The sequence below is a fragment of the Xiphophorus hellerii genome, chromosome 23 (assembly GCF_003331165.1).
Source record: "Xiphophorus hellerii strain 12219 chromosome 23, Xiphophorus_hellerii-4.1, whole genome shotgun sequence".
NCBI classification, from domain to species: Eukaryota; Metazoa; Chordata; class Actinopteri; order Cyprinodontiformes; family Poeciliidae; genus Xiphophorus; species Xiphophorus hellerii.
Genome location: NC_045694.1, coordinates 6,525,265 through 6,540,278, shown reverse-complemented (window position 1 = coordinate 6,540,278; position 15,014 = coordinate 6,525,265). Strand labels below are relative to the sequence as shown.

General features: G+C 37.6%; 2 protein-coding genes across 3 annotated transcripts; one reads left to right on the top strand and one right to left on the bottom strand.

Annotated features, from left to right (window-relative positions):
• Window positions 1-535: 535 nt before the first annotated feature.
• On the bottom strand, window positions 536-3,922 carry hs6st2 (heparan sulfate 6-O-sulfotransferase 2). 2 transcript variants are annotated; one of them, XM_032555647.1, is made up of 2 exons: window positions 3,050-3,922; window positions 536-2,545 (listed from the first exon to the last, which is right to left on the bottom strand). In XM_032555647.1, exons 1-2 carry the CDS (start codon window positions 3,622-3,624, stop codon window positions 1,750-1,752), a joined length of 1,371 nt encoding a protein of 456 aa, XP_032411538.1. In that variant the 5' UTR covers window positions 3,625-3,922; the 3' UTR covers window positions 536-1,749. The 2 variants fall into 2 exon arrangements, with proteins under 2 accessions (XP_032411538.1, XP_032411539.1); XM_032555648.1 differs by having other exon boundaries at window positions 536-2,542.
• A 963-nt stretch (window positions 3,923-4,885) lies between these two features.
• Window positions 4,886-14,805, top strand: LOC116714563 (NACHT, LRR and PYD domains-containing protein 3-like). The gene is made up of 13 exons (XM_032555201.1): window positions 4,886-5,458; window positions 6,142-6,239; window positions 6,400-6,537; window positions 6,910-6,993; window positions 7,215-7,316; window positions 8,135-8,204; window positions 8,352-8,574; window positions 8,667-10,446; window positions 11,357-11,530; window positions 11,787-11,960; window positions 12,170-12,343; window positions 12,887-12,933; window positions 13,499-14,805. The coding sequence occupies exons 2-13, from the start codon at window positions 6,172-6,174 to the stop codon at window positions 14,041-14,043; spliced, it is 3,579 nt and encodes a 1,192-aa protein (XP_032411092.1). The 5' UTR covers window positions 4,886-5,458; window positions 6,142-6,171; the 3' UTR covers window positions 14,044-14,805.
• Window positions 14,806-15,014: the final 209 nt, after the last annotated feature.

Genomic DNA, 15,014 nt, shown 5'->3' with positions numbered 1-15,014 from the left:
GGAGTTGGAAGACAGGGGAGTGTTTGTTTATTATTTATCATGAAGTCACGACTAAATGAAAGATGGTGCAAACTGCAGGTAATAGGATAGGTATGGAAGTCCATTTCCGCCAATTCATTCGTCCTTCTTTAGTCATATTTAAAAAATGCTACTGAAAAACAAACCTGAGAGACTAAACTTTATTCCAGTTCAACAATGGCATTAATATTCATGTTTATCTAAAATGGCTTCATGGCCAGTCATAACGTGTAATGTGGTTGATTTATTGAATATATCTGTAGGTATTGTGAAAATACTCGTTTTCTAAAAGTTGGGAGCAACAGAATCAAACTTTAAAAATCATTTGAAAAATTATCAAGGAAACAACCAAAATCCTATTAAACTATTTTTTCAAAATAAGTTATGATTTCATCCAATTTCTTTTGCTTATGTACTAAGGAGATTTCGTAACATTAAAAGAACTTTACCACCTCCTGCTGGTAAACCCCAGACTTGCAATTGAGAAACCTATAAAAGCATGAGAGTAAAACAGTAGTTTGATAAATGTAAAAGCATAGTTTATATAAAAAGAGACAAATTCCATTGTTCTACAACATTAGCAGATAATGCCACAAATTGAGGTACCGATGAACTAATTTTCCTGTTCTGCTGTTGAAAAGACACAAACGAGTACATTTCAAAATATTCAAGACAACATTTTGGCAAACATAAAGATTGCTGATCACAAACCTGTAGTGTTTCCTGAAATAAGAAAAACTATTTTCTTCCAAGCTGCATTTTCTGAATTATAATGTGGTTAAAGTCCAGAGAAAACATGCTGAAGGCTGGCGTCATGACGAAAAGAAAAACCTTCCTATTTTTTGACCCGATTAGAAAGTCTGTTACAACAATCTGTTTAAAGGAGACATATTATGCAAAATTCGCATTTTGCAAACTTTTGTACTTCCACTACTTCTAAAAAAGGCTCAAGTTCGAAATAAAAACTTTCCAGACAGTTTTTGGCAATAAGTTAGTGTTTTTGGAAAATGAGTCGTTTTAAAAACCTCAAGATTGTTGAGTCACTCTGCGCAGTCACAAGCGGAGATCCAGCACATTTAGTAAGCTGGTCTTAACGCCGTATGAGCTGTACAACGGCTGCTGGATAAGACAAGTGTTTTGTTGTTGACTTACCATCCAGAAATTACTTGCTGCATTCTTGTTGGTTGTACAGGAGGCTCTACTTCTGCTTTTCAAATATGGCATTCCCAGAATGCTGTGTGGTTCTGGATCAGAGTTCAGTGAAATGGTTGAATATTCTATCAGATGTAATATCTATTGATACTGATCACATGTCTATCACGGTATATATTGTTAAGGGTTTATTGTCCAGCCCAAGATGTAGGGTTGTATAATTGCATCTGTTTGCAGCCATTTTTACCTGCAAGTGTTTCACCAGCTTGTTTGGATTTAAAGTGACAGAGGCTTTTCATTCTGAAAGAAGCTCAAAATAGGCAGAACTGAGCAGGCTAAAATCTCATTAGCTAAGAATAATTTTGTGCAAAAAATGTTACAAACATTGTTTGTATATCCTATAAACATATCCCAAACTGTTCAAGGAAGCATAATAGGTCGCCTTTAAAATAAATAAATTAAAGTCACATTTAAAACATTTCATTGTCACAAAAGAATAAGAGAAGAAGGCATGTACTGAAAATAACCTGAATTAGCAAAAACTGACAAGGCAGCTCTTGGTACAAAGACAGCCGTCTGCTACCACTGCTCCACATTTCCTATGTAGTCCTCCATGGTGCTGTTCTCATCTACGTCCCACCAGTCTGACAGAAGCACTTCGGACTCCAGGCTGTCCTCCGTTCGATGCTCTTCGGTCGAGCGCGTCGTTTCAGTCGGCTTCGGCTGCCGCCCTTGTTTTGCTGAGAGTCTCCCCCGGAGCCGCCTCCTCTCCTGTTGCCGCTGCTCCCTGGCCTGCCTGCGCTCCTGCTGTCTCGCCACCTGGAAGCGCTGCAGGAAAAGGTCACGGGCGTACTCATACAGCTCCACGTCCCACCGGTTTAGCTGGCGAATCCTTTGCTGCTTCTCGGAGGGTACCTCAACGCTGGAAGCTCGCGTCCCGTTCAGCTGCGTGAAAGGTGCGATGAACTGTAAGTTGAAGGTTCTCTCGAAGAGGTACTGCGTCTTACGCTGGTACTCAGTCAGGCCAAAGAAGGCCATCCCCTTCAGGTTGCGCTTGGCGCTGTCCAGAAGCACCGCCCAACGTTCGTCTTCGCCCATGGAGGAGACGTTGTAGCAACCCACCAGACTGAGATCTGCCAACATGCGGGTCTGTCGGTTGTTGGCCAGGTTGTAGGGGCAGTCCATGAACTCCTGCAGGTTGCAACCCGACCAGTCGTCGCCTGGATAGCAACTTGGCAGCTCTGACAGCGTTGGTGAACGTCCGTCGCACACGTGGAGGGAGGCTTTCCAAGTGGCTCCGCGTTGCACGTGACGCCACTCGCTGAGGTAACGCGAAACAGGATCTCTTAAGATCGTAATGTAGTAATAGTTTCTACTAGAAAGAGAAGAAAACAGAAATTAGTGTTCGCAATTAGGACAGTAGCAATAAGCAAGAAATCAATTAGTTGTATGATACATTAAAACAAACTCAATTTGCATGACTTATCGTTTTTCTTTTTCTACCAAAAACTGAATAACAAAAGTTTTCAGTCTGGTGCTTTGGTCTCAACTTGTCCTTTTATTGAAGGAATATTTTGTTTACAGAAACTTCATAATTTATTTTATTTATTGTTTCTGTTGTTTTTAGCTTACTGCTACGTTTGACATAGTTGATCATGATACTTTATTGAGTCGACTAAATTATTGATTAGGTATTAGAGATACTGCTCTGAGTTTGTTCAAATCTTGTCTAAATGATAGAATTTTTTTCTGAAACTTCTAGCAATAATTCTTCCAGTTCAGCTTCTCTTACTTCCCCAACTATTATTTTCCATTTATATCCAAACCTGGAAGATAAAAATTGCTCAATAACGTGAACTTAACGTGATTTTCCTCCAACCTCGGCTGGTTTTTCTGGGCCTCTCTGGAGTCCATGCGTGATGGGACACAGTGGGTCAGCTCAGTCCAGTCCGCATGAAGCCCGCAGCTCCAGCCGGTGGAAAACCGAGAGAAGAGCCAGGTTTCCTTCTTACCCGGCCGGAGGCAGGTGCACTTCTTCTGGCCTGCGTGGCACTCACAGGGCCGCTCCAGCTGGATGTTGCGCACCAGGTGCCGGCCAAAAGTTGTGCCCCCCGTTTTCTGGATGTGCAGAAATACAATGACATCATCCCCTTTGATGTTGAAGTCCACCTCTCGGTTTAGGTCGGCGCTGGTGAAGTTGAATCGAGGGACAAATCGGGCCAAAGCGCCGTCTTCTGCGATGTAGGGGTCCTTCTGGAGCCCGTCCTGCGATTCACCATCGCCGATTCGGATGCCAGGTCCGCCCCTGAGGGTGAACCAGGCCCCCAGCTGGTGGAGCATTTGGCACTCGGAGCTGCTGGGACAGGCATACTGGATCATAAAAACACCGAAAACCGCCACCATGAGCAGGAAGAGCAGGAGCCGCTGGTGGCTGCTGGTGGACTTCTCATCCATCTTCCCGAACCCGATGAAAAACCATCCCTCGGGTCCCCGTTTCAGAGCAGCAGACAGGAAACAATAACAATGCAGCTAAAAGCCGAGAGCGAGCGGCGTTAGGTAGCCAAGTAGTCAATCACAGCGCAGCGCTTTCTGGGTCCATCTGGGTTTCACCAGGCAGAACCGGGCGGTTCTGTTTACTCTAGCGGACGGATTAATGGCATAAAAAATATCTTCTTAACAGGGCTAATGCTCATCTTCAGCACCAATCGATTCTTGACCTTTCTTCCCGTGAGTCACTGCGCGTAAACGTGCGTCATCCCGCTACGTCAAAGTGGACTTCATTTTCAATGTAGTTTTCTTTAGGGGAAAAAAGCAAGGAATTGCCTACAAATACGTTTTAAATAATACAAAAATGAAACAAGAGGTTTCTGAAAAAACATTTTTTAACAAAACATTTAATTAAAAATGTTCAATATTATGCTTTAGTTGGAATAACATCGTAAAGAGAAAACCTCATGTAGGCATGAACTGACAAAATGTATATAAAAAACAGTTTAAAAATGAAATTCCTGTTAATACATTCACCAGAGGTGTTAAACATCCATGTACTTTTGAAATAAATGTCTCCAATGAAGCTTGGGTAAAATGATAAAAATTTAATTCTTATGATAAGAAGAAATTTATCATGATATCAATAAATAATAGATGTTTATAAATGCATAGATCTTCATCTGATGTTGCATATATGCAAGTTTGTAAACTTGAACGGCAGAAAGGCCACAATAAACAACTGAATGAGTGATTATGTAATCTACCGGATTATTTTACCTGAAAACTAAAAGATTCCTTATATTTCCTACAGTCAGCAGTGGATAATTTTTATTTATTTCAGACACTGTTCATGTACTCTGCAGGAGGGTGTGAATTAGGACTGTAATGAGGCCAGGAATTGGGTTTCAATTAGTATTTTTAGGAGTAGTTTTACATTGCTGCACTTTTCATTTTTACTTGAGTAATTTTATTATGAAGAACTACTACTTTTAGTAGAGTGAGATTTACTGTATCTTTTGTGAGTTACTTAGTGTTACCTAATATAACAGTGAGTTACTGTAGAAGTAGGCTCAGCAGCTGAAATGCTATAAAAAAAATAGCATATCAGTTTTATATTGAAAAAAAAAATGGATTAGGAAATTTCTTTCTTATTTTGAAATTAGATCATTTATTTGAACGATTTTTTTTATTTCAGTATTTAAAATACCAATATTTGCACATAAATGTATGTTTTGGTCTGACTATTGACATCATTTTTAATATTGAATCAGATTTTACATTCAGTTACTACTCAGTACTCAAGTTGTTGTTTTTGATCAAATACTTTTTGCTCTTACTTAAATTATTTCTAGGGAGCCGGTTATTGGTTTGACTTGAGTATATATATGATTTCATTTTGCTTTTACTTGAGAACAAATATGGTTCCATTCTGGCTTAATTTCTGTGCTGGAATCTGAGGTAGGGTTGTAGTTCTGACAAGGAGCCAACAGGTGGCGGCATTTAACAATCATGACCCCAGATTCAAGTCACAAACCAAAACCAAACTGTTTTTCTCTGATTTATCCTGCTGGCTGTACAGTTCATACAGATGGAGTTTTTAAACAAAAGAAGAAGACAACGTCATCTGTGATTGGCCTTTAGAAAAAAAAAGGAAGTGACGCACCTTTCTAGAACAAACTATTAAGCGGGAATGAAAAGGTCCATACGTACCGCCTGTTGAAACAGAAAACGAGTTATAGATTTAGATATTTTGCACGGAGAAGAATAAATGAACACCGTATCAAGACGGAACTGAAAGGTAAATAAAGTCTAATAAGTAGGAACGTCTGTGGACGACTGGGATCCAAATTTGGTCGATCAGGAAACTGCAGACTTTGACTAGGATGCAGAAAAGCAGTGGGAAAAGGAGGTCAGCCATTACGTTTGGGAAAATGTTTGATTAATAAACAGACTTTACGCAATAAGTGAGTGTAAAATAACTGAATGATTATAGAGGCATTTTGATTTTCTGATTGCATAATCGTAACACTTTATTTGAAGGGGCGTTCATAAGAGTGATATGACAATGTCGTAAATACAACATAACATCTGTTATGAACATGAAGGAGTCTTTATGAACGTTTATGAATTTTACCGCGAAGTGTCATTCGGTACATGATGACAGATTTTTTTTTTCTGATAGTAAAGTTTATTTTTGGTTTCCTCCTTTATATCTGTAGCAGGAGCATAAATGGCATGAAAAACAGAAAGTGTAAGAAATGAAAAGTGAATAAACTATTGTCATTTCCAGAGTTCATTCCCTGTCCCACCGTGCTACTCATCCATCCATCTCTTGCATCTTCTCCCTTTATATTATAAACTTTATATTAAAAATACTAATTATTTATAAACTATGAATAATTTTTGTTGTTAATTTCAAACACACCTTCAGATGTAGTACAGTGCTTCTGACTGATGCACCGTCATTTTGTGTCTTAATAGGTTGTTTTTGTGAGTGTTTGATATTCAGCTATGAATCAGCTTCAGCAGGACGTTCTTGCAAGGGAAATTTTACCACCAGGGGAGGATGAAACTCAAAGGTCAGGCCAACATCCGATCAGAATAACGGCTTATTTATCTTAATCTGTGCTCAGCGTAATTATGTTGGTGAACAGAGTTTGTCAGCTGCAAACATGTTGTAGGGGTTGTTTTAATTTTAAACAATGCTTTATATCATTCACATTTTCTGTTGTTCTGAAGGCCAGCTGTCCAGCAGCACATTGAAAACACTGCTGAACCTGAAATTACTGGACCGGTTCCAGCTCCTGACCCAAGCTGTGTGTCCGTGAAAAGTGACTGGTCCATGCGGTCTCCTCCCTATTTCAGTGCATCTGAGAGGTATAACAGAAAAAAACATTTTATATAAAAAGAAAAATAAATTTTTTGTTTATTTTATTAAAGCTTGAAACATACAATGAAATATGTCAGAATTTTGGTGTTTTGTTCAGAATCAATGCCAAAAAACATCTTTCAGCTGTTAGCAAATTTTGATACAATTAAATGCTTAATTGTCTTTGTATGACCTGCAAACTTTAGTTATTCCAAAATGTTCATACAAGTGTTATAAAGAAGTGGATTTAATAATCTAGAGTTGTTGTTGTTGTTGCTTCCTCTGTATCTTTTGTTTCTGTCATTAATTAGTAAATTTGTATAAAAGTACTTTCTGTTATGTTAAAGTTAACGTTGCTATCCAATGTTTTTCCTCAACAGAAATCATCAAAGAAAAGGTTTACTTTCCTTTCAACCAAATAACAGTGACGGCCATCTAAAGGGATGTGAACCTTCTACAAAGAAGTATGCTACTGAAAACTGTGTTCATATTCACAGATTTTAAAGTGATATTAAACTCACTGTATAAAAAGAACACATATTAATTCAGTTAACTATTTTACATAAGGATAATTGGTGAATATATCTCTGTAATCAAACAAATCTGGATTTTATCAAAGTTATGTGATTCATTACCACAATAATAATAATAGTTCAAGTGTATTTAATATATGTGCATCCATTAGGAGGAAACTGGACTGTTCAGACTGCACTGAACCTGATCTCGAACCTGCATTGAAAAATAGTGATTCACGCTCCAGAGATGGACTCCATGATGCAAACCACAGGTGAGGATTGGCTTTAAAACCTTGATCATGTGGGATTATGATACTCCCAGTTGTAAGGTCTAATCTTTGCCATTTATCATTATGTGCCAAGACGAGTAGAGCCTCTTTATCTACCACTTTTTTAAAATAAAATTTCTCTCTCAAAAATCAATCCCCTTCAGAGTTCCTGACAGTCTTCCAGACATTGTTTATTGGTTTGCTTTGACGTAGGGATTACTTAATTGCAATCCCTATACTTGACATTTCTTTGATTATTGTGCTGGTTTTCTGACCAGCAAAATGACCAACAAATAATCTGCATAGTGTAGTAAGGGAAGGATGAGAGAGACGGTAGGCGAGCTGATGGTTGCTATTGACTTTCTTAACACCACAGAAGAGCCACAGACTGATCATCTTTTATTGATGCAGTAAATCATGCAAAAGGAGCCCCAACCAATCATTGAGGGCTTATATTATACAATAGATGGACATACAGTACTGTTAAATAATGGTGGTGTCATCTAATATTCTTATTTTCTGACTAGCTGAAGTTTCTGTATATCAAAGTTAAAATAACTTAATACTCTGAATGCATTATTTGTGTATATTAGTTTTACTTTTTAAATTGAGAAATAAGTAAACTTTAATAGTATTCATAGTAGGAGGAAATATTCTCATCTTTTAACCTGAAATTTAAAATTCTTTGAACACATGCAGAATTGTTACTCAAATCTGTTTTTAGACTTCACAAAATGTCTAAATGAAAGCAAATACAAAGTAATGATGAGGGTTTGGATGATACTGGAATCTGAACTGTTTTTACATTGATTTCTTTTCAGATTTGAAAATGAGAGCATGAAGTTTACCAGGCACCAATCAACCCAGCAGCATCTCAACTCCATATTTATGGTCTGTACATCGACACCAGATCTGTTTTGATTGCTGTACTGACCAAAAATCATTTGGTTACCAAGCAGAAGCAATGTTTAAATGTATTTTGTTTGTTTTTCTTCCATTTTATTTAGCCCATGTAATTAATTTTCTAATCTGTTTCAGGTTTTGGAGGAAAACATTGTTGCTTTTGTGAGGAATGAATTGAGTCACATTTCTAAGGCTGTGGCTTCAGGTTGCCCAGAAGACGGTCAAAGCAATGTGAAGGATGTGTCGAAGGGTGAGGATGAAGAGCAGAAGAGGAGCAGCAGGGAGGCAGTTCTGAAACTTGCCATGAACTTCCTGAGGACGATGAAGCAGGAAAAGCTGGCCGACCTTCTACAATGTGGTGAGGATTTAATGTGTTGGCTAAATAATAAAGTAAAATGTTTTTTTTTTCTTTTTTGACTGATTGGCTAAATATTCTGACTCGTCTTTCAGGGACTAGTGCTGCAGTTGGTCAACGTAAGCTTAAATCTAAGCTGAAAAAGAACTTCCACTGTGTGTTCGAAGGGATTGCTAGAAAAGGAAACCAAACCTGTCTGAATCAGATTTACACGGAGCTCTACGTCACAGCGGGCGGGAGAGCGTCAGTCAGCGATCAACATGAGTTCATGCAGATCGAAACCGCGAGCAGAAACCCAGACAAAGGAGAAACCAAAATCATGCACGAACAAATTTTTGAGAGTTCTCCTGAAAAACTTCGGCCAATCAGAGCGGTGATAACGAAGGGAGTGGCTGGCATTGGCAAGACAGTCCTGACACAGAAGTTCGCTCTGGACTGGGCTGAAGACAAAACCAAACAGGATGTCCACTTTGTGTTTCCATTCATGTTCAGAGAACTGAATGTGCTGAAAGAGAAGTTCAGTTTGATGGGTCTTGTTCATCACTTCTTTACTGAAACCAAAGAAATCTGCGACTTTGAAAAGTTCCTGGTTGTTTTCATCTTCGACGGTCTGGATGAATGCCGACTTCCTTTGGACTTTCACAACAACGAGATCCTGACGGATGTGACGCAGTCTGCGTCAGTGGATGTGCTGCTGACGAATCTCATTAGAGGGTACTTACTTCCTTCTGCTCGCCTCTGGATAACCACGCGTCCTGCAGCAGCCAATCAGATCCCTCCTGAGTGTGTTGACATGGTGACAGAAGTCAGAGGGTTTGCAGATCCACAAAAGGAGCATTATTTCACTAAGAGAATCAGGGATGAGAAGAAGGCCTGGAGGATCATCTCCCACATCAAAAAAACAAGATCTCTCCACATCATGTGCCACATCCCCATTTTCTGCTGGATCACAGCCACAGTTCTGGAGGATGTGTTCAAAACCAGGGACAGAGAAAAGCTGCCAAAAACTCTGACTGAGATGTACATCCACTTCCTTGTGATTCAGACCAAAGTAAAGAGCTTGAAGTATGACGGAGAAGCTGGGTTGGATCACTGGAGTCCAGAGAACATAAATATGATCAAGTCGTTGGGAAAACTGTCATTTGAGCACCTGCAGAAAGGAAACTTAATCTTTAATAAATCAGATCTGGAAAAATGTGGCATTGACATTCGAGCAGTCTCCATTTCTTCAGGAGTGTTCACTCAGATCTTCAAAGAGGAGAAGGGAGGTTTGTATCAAAACAAGGTGTTCACTTTTGTGCATCTGAGTGTTCAGGAGTTTCTAGCTGCTCTTTATGTCCATTTGATGTTCTTCGACTCTGACGTCAATCTTCTGGAAGATGAGAACTCATCTGAGTTTGAAGATTTCTACCAGAGTGCTGTGAATATGACCCTCAGAAGTCCCAATGGACATCTTGACTTGTTCCTCCGCTTCCTCCTGGGCCTTTCACTGCAGAGCAATCAGACTCTGCTGCAAGGCCTCCTGAGAAAGACGAGTGTCAGTACACAGATGGATATTAGCCCAATTACCATTGAAGTTACAAGAAAATACATCAAAAAGAAGCTAAATGAAGGTCTTTCTGTAGACAAGAGCATCAGTTTGCTTTACTGTCTGAATGAACTGAATGATCATTCCTTAGTGAAAAAGATTCAAGAGTCTTTGGCCTTCGAGCAACTTTCCACAGATGAGCTGTCACCTGCAGACTGGTCAGCGCTCGCGTTCCTTTTGCTGTCCTCAGAAAAAGACCTGGATGTGTTTGAGCTGAAGAAATACTCTGCTTCAGAAGAGGCTTTCTTCAGGCTGCTGCCTGTAGTGAAAGCAGCAAACAAAGCTCTGTAAGTACCGCTATGACTATATCAGTAAAATTTACTAGTACACTAACAAAAAATAATTAATACAAGATATGAAATTGTGATCAAGTACTTGTTGACATAATTTACAAAAATACTACATTCTCTGATGTTAGCTTTTTGGCCTTTCACATTCTCATCTTGTTAAAAAATACTTGATTGTGTTGCAGTGTGAATGCAAGTAGGCCTGTCACAATAAGCAATAAATCAATTAACTGCATGAAAAATTAAAATAAACTCAATAATTTCCATTTGCATGATTTACTGTTTTTCCTTTCTACAAAGTACTGGATAACATATCAATCTGGTGTTTTGGTCTCAATTAGCCCTTTTTTAAGACAAATTTGAGACTTCATGATTAGTTTTATTTGTAGTTTATTTATTTGGATATTGTCTTCTAGTTCCAGTTAAAATTTATTGATCTTTGAGAATTTTTTTTGCATTTTTATGCCATTACCATTTTATTACTTGAAAATGGTCTCAAAACAACAATATTATCGTTTATCGCAAAAACTTCTGGGACAATTTATCATCCAGCTAAATTTATTATTGTGACAGGCCTAAATGCAGGGCTTTTCAAGCTGCAGCATGTAACTTCTATTTTTAAAAAACTGTTTTTTTCACATATTTGTTTAAGCTATCAGTATGTCCTGACAGTATACTATAGATAAGCTCTGATAAAAATCAAACTCTTTTCCTCCCTCCATGTGGTTCTACTGCCATCTGCAGAAATTTAGTCCCCTATGTTTTTAATTTTCTTCAAAGTACACATTCCAAAGAAATAGCTTATTGTATGAAATAAAATAAACAAAATCTGGAAATAATTTATAAATTATTTATATTTATGTATAGAAATTGATTTTACTCTGACATTTTTAAAAACTTTTCTTTTGAGGCTGAGTGGTTGTAACCTGTCAGAAGGAAGCTTTGAATCGTTGTCCTCAGTGCTCAGCTCCCACTCATCTGTCCTGAGAGAGCTTGACCTGAGTAACAACGACCTCAAGGACTCAGGAGTAAATCAGCTGTCAGCTGGTCTCAAGAGTCCTTATTGCAAACTGGAAACACTCAGGTCTGGTTTCATATTTCTGTTCGATATTTTTCATTATTTTAAATAAGATATAAAATTGGCAGGTGTACTTTATTTCACAAATAATAATTAAAATTGCTGTGAACTGCCATCTTGGTTGTCATATCAGATCCAGTGTATTTTGTTAAGTACTTGTTTTAAGGTGATAAAAACATTATTCTTATGATTCTCTAATAGAAAACTAATGGGTACAGTTTTTACTGAACAGTTGTCCAAAATGTCCTTTTTATGTCAACAGGTTGAGTCTCTGTAACCTCAACAAGAAGAGCTGTGAGATGCTGTCCTTTGTGCTCAGCACCAAATCCTCTATTCTGAGAGAAATGGACCTGAGCAACAATGACTTGGAGGATGTGGGGGTGAAGCTGCTCTCTTCTGGACTGGAGAGTCCTCACTGCAAGCTCCAAAAACTCAGGTCAGATTAAGCAGTGTTTTCCAACATGAGGTTAAACAGAATGATGCAATGGTACTGATGTATTTGAACACTGTCATCGATTATTATTCTCTCTTTCAGATTAACTTTAAACCCACATTTGACCCAAACACTGTTAACAGACAGATAAATGTGTATTGCTCAGGCTTAGTATGAAGCGTCTTCTTGATTAGGTTGTGGTTTGTCTGCAGGCTGTCTGGCTGCTTGGTAACAGAGGAGGGATGCAGGTCTCTGTTCTCTGCGCTGAGCTCCAACCCGTCCCATCTGACAGAACTGGACCTGAGCTACAACCATCCGGGAGAAGCAATAGTGAAACTTTTCTCTGCAAAGCTGCAAGATCAAAACTGGAAACTGGATGTTTTAAGGTATCAGTTGGATGAATTTAATTATTTTTATGTGTTAATATTAGTAGATTATTATTGTTTTACTGTCATTGTCATTAGTTTTTATTTTGTTTGTTATATGACTAACATTATGTAAGTATAGTATATGGTATATATACATTAGCGAGGAGTTGGTAATTATTCTGATTGTTGTTATGAGAGTCAGTTTATAATTTTTTTATGTAATATAATTTACGTGTTTCTTTATCACAGTAAATTGAACAGGCATATGAATACCACATGTTTTTAATTACACATTTCTGATAATTACTCAATTGCTAAGTGATGTATTTTATTAAATTGGATTAAATAAGTGTTCACTTCCTCTTACTCTTTTTCAAACAAAGAAGTAGTGGTAAGCTTATTATTTTGTTCATGGTTACTTGTTAAAAAAAACAACAAAAAACCAAACCACTTGTTGAAGGCTGTGAGTTTTAAAAGATTTATCTTCTCGACCATTTTTAGAGATGTAGCTTTGTGCTTAAAGAGACTGAATTGCTTTGTTTTTTTTTTTTTGTTTTACAGGATGGAGCCTTTTGGAGAACAATGGTTGAGACCCGGCCTGAGAAAATGTAAGTGTAGTTTTAAATAAACTGCACAAACTTCCTATAGTTCACCTAAAACTGTACACTGCAAAAACACAAAATCTTTCCAATTAGTTTTGGTCTAGTTTCTAGTGCAAATATCTTAGTGTACTTGAAATAAAGCAAAGCTAACAAATAAATGTTCAGCAGGATATAGGAATAAGTAAGTAAACTTTTTATATAGCACCTTTTACAAGTCAGAAACTACAAAGTGCTTAACAAAAGACATAAAAATAGGAAATAAAACAGAGAGACGAAAGGCTTGTTTTAAGTTAATAATTCTGATTAAAAAGTATTTGTTCCACTGACAGATTATTTCACTTATAACATGGTAAAATGTCTTGCTAAAAGTGAAATAATCTGCCAGGAACTAGCACTTTTTAAAATGTATATTAATAAATTATGGACCTAAAAGAAGTTCCTATATCTTTCTGAAAAGTTACTGATATTTTTACAAGAAACTAGGAAGAAAATTACTAGGAAATATTTTGTGTTTTTGCAGTGTACTGCAAAAGTAAATTAACACATCATCGATTATTATTCTGTCTTTCAGATTACTTTAAGCCCACATTTGACCCAAACACTGTTAACAGACAGATAAAACTGTCTGACAGTAGGGTCATACATGTGCGAGAGGACCAGTCATATCCTGACCACCCAGAGAGATTTCAGGACTGTCCTCAGCTGCTGTGCAGTGAGGATCTGACTGGTCGCCATTACTGGGAGGTGGAATGGAGCGGATGGGTGGATGTTTCAGTGAGTTACAGAGGAATAAGCAGGAGAGTGGAGAGAGCAGACTGCAGGTTTGGTGGGAATGAGCAGTCCTGGAGTCTGAGCTGTTCAGATGGGGGTGGGTACTATGTTTACCACCAGAAAAAAAGATCATTTATCTCACACTCATCCGCTGCGCCCAAGAAGGTAGTGGTGTATCTGGATTATCCGGCTGGAAGTGTGTCGTTCTTCAGAGTCTGTGATGATGCTCTGATTCACCTCTACACCTTTAACACCACCTTTACTGAACTTCTGCGTCCGGGGATCGGCTTTAGATTCAGGCTCAGGTCCAAGACTGATTCCTTTGCATCGTTATGCTCCCTGTGATTACATTTTGCAATGACTGACCCGACGGCTCAGTCTACAGCATTAACTCCACCCACTATGTATTGATTTATATTTGATGTCTGTGTTATTGTTTATATTTTTTAACTTTGATATTTTGTCTTTTAGTTTTTGTACTTGCTGCAGTGTCAATTGCCCATTTGAATCTGAATCAGCAAATTAATCATTCACAGAACTGAAATACATACGAGTATTAGGGCCACAATAAGAAATGAAGAAATAAAATAAAGTCATAATATAATAATTTTATTCTTTTAGTACTAGAGCTTTATTCTCGTAAAACTGACTATTCTTTTACAATTTTATTCTTGCAATGTGACTTCATTCTCATTATTTCATTAACTCTGTAGCCATAGTTTAAAATAGTATCCTAAGTAATATTGAAAATATGTCATCAGCAAAAGTATGAAACGTGATAAAATCTATTACATTTATTTTTAACAAGGTCAGCAGGTGAAACAGCTGGAATACTTTGTGTTTTGCGTGCTGCCCTCTGGCGGACATTATGTTGAAAGACATCAGAGCTGGAGAAAAAAAAATGTTTACTGTATAAATGATCAAAGTGACATTATTTAGTTAGGGGGAAAATCTAAAAATCCCTTTAGATCTACTTTGTAATTAAATTAATTTATGTTTTTTGACCAAGCTTAATCTTGTCCGGATCACTGCACAAACAACTCTTCACCAGTTAATGCAGTAAAGTGTAAAGAAAATGTAAGGAATAAATAAAAATTTAATTCTGTAGAAATATTTTCTCTCCCATTTTATAGTTTCGTTTTTTAGTTTTGTTTCCCAAAATAAATGTTTCAGCTGGAATGAGCACACATGTTGGTCAATAATATTGATTTAATTCAAATTACCATGTAAAAGCAGAGTGGTTTTATGCTGAATCAATGATAAATTTCTTTTGCAACATGAGCATCAATCTGTTATGTAACAAGAGCAAACATAAT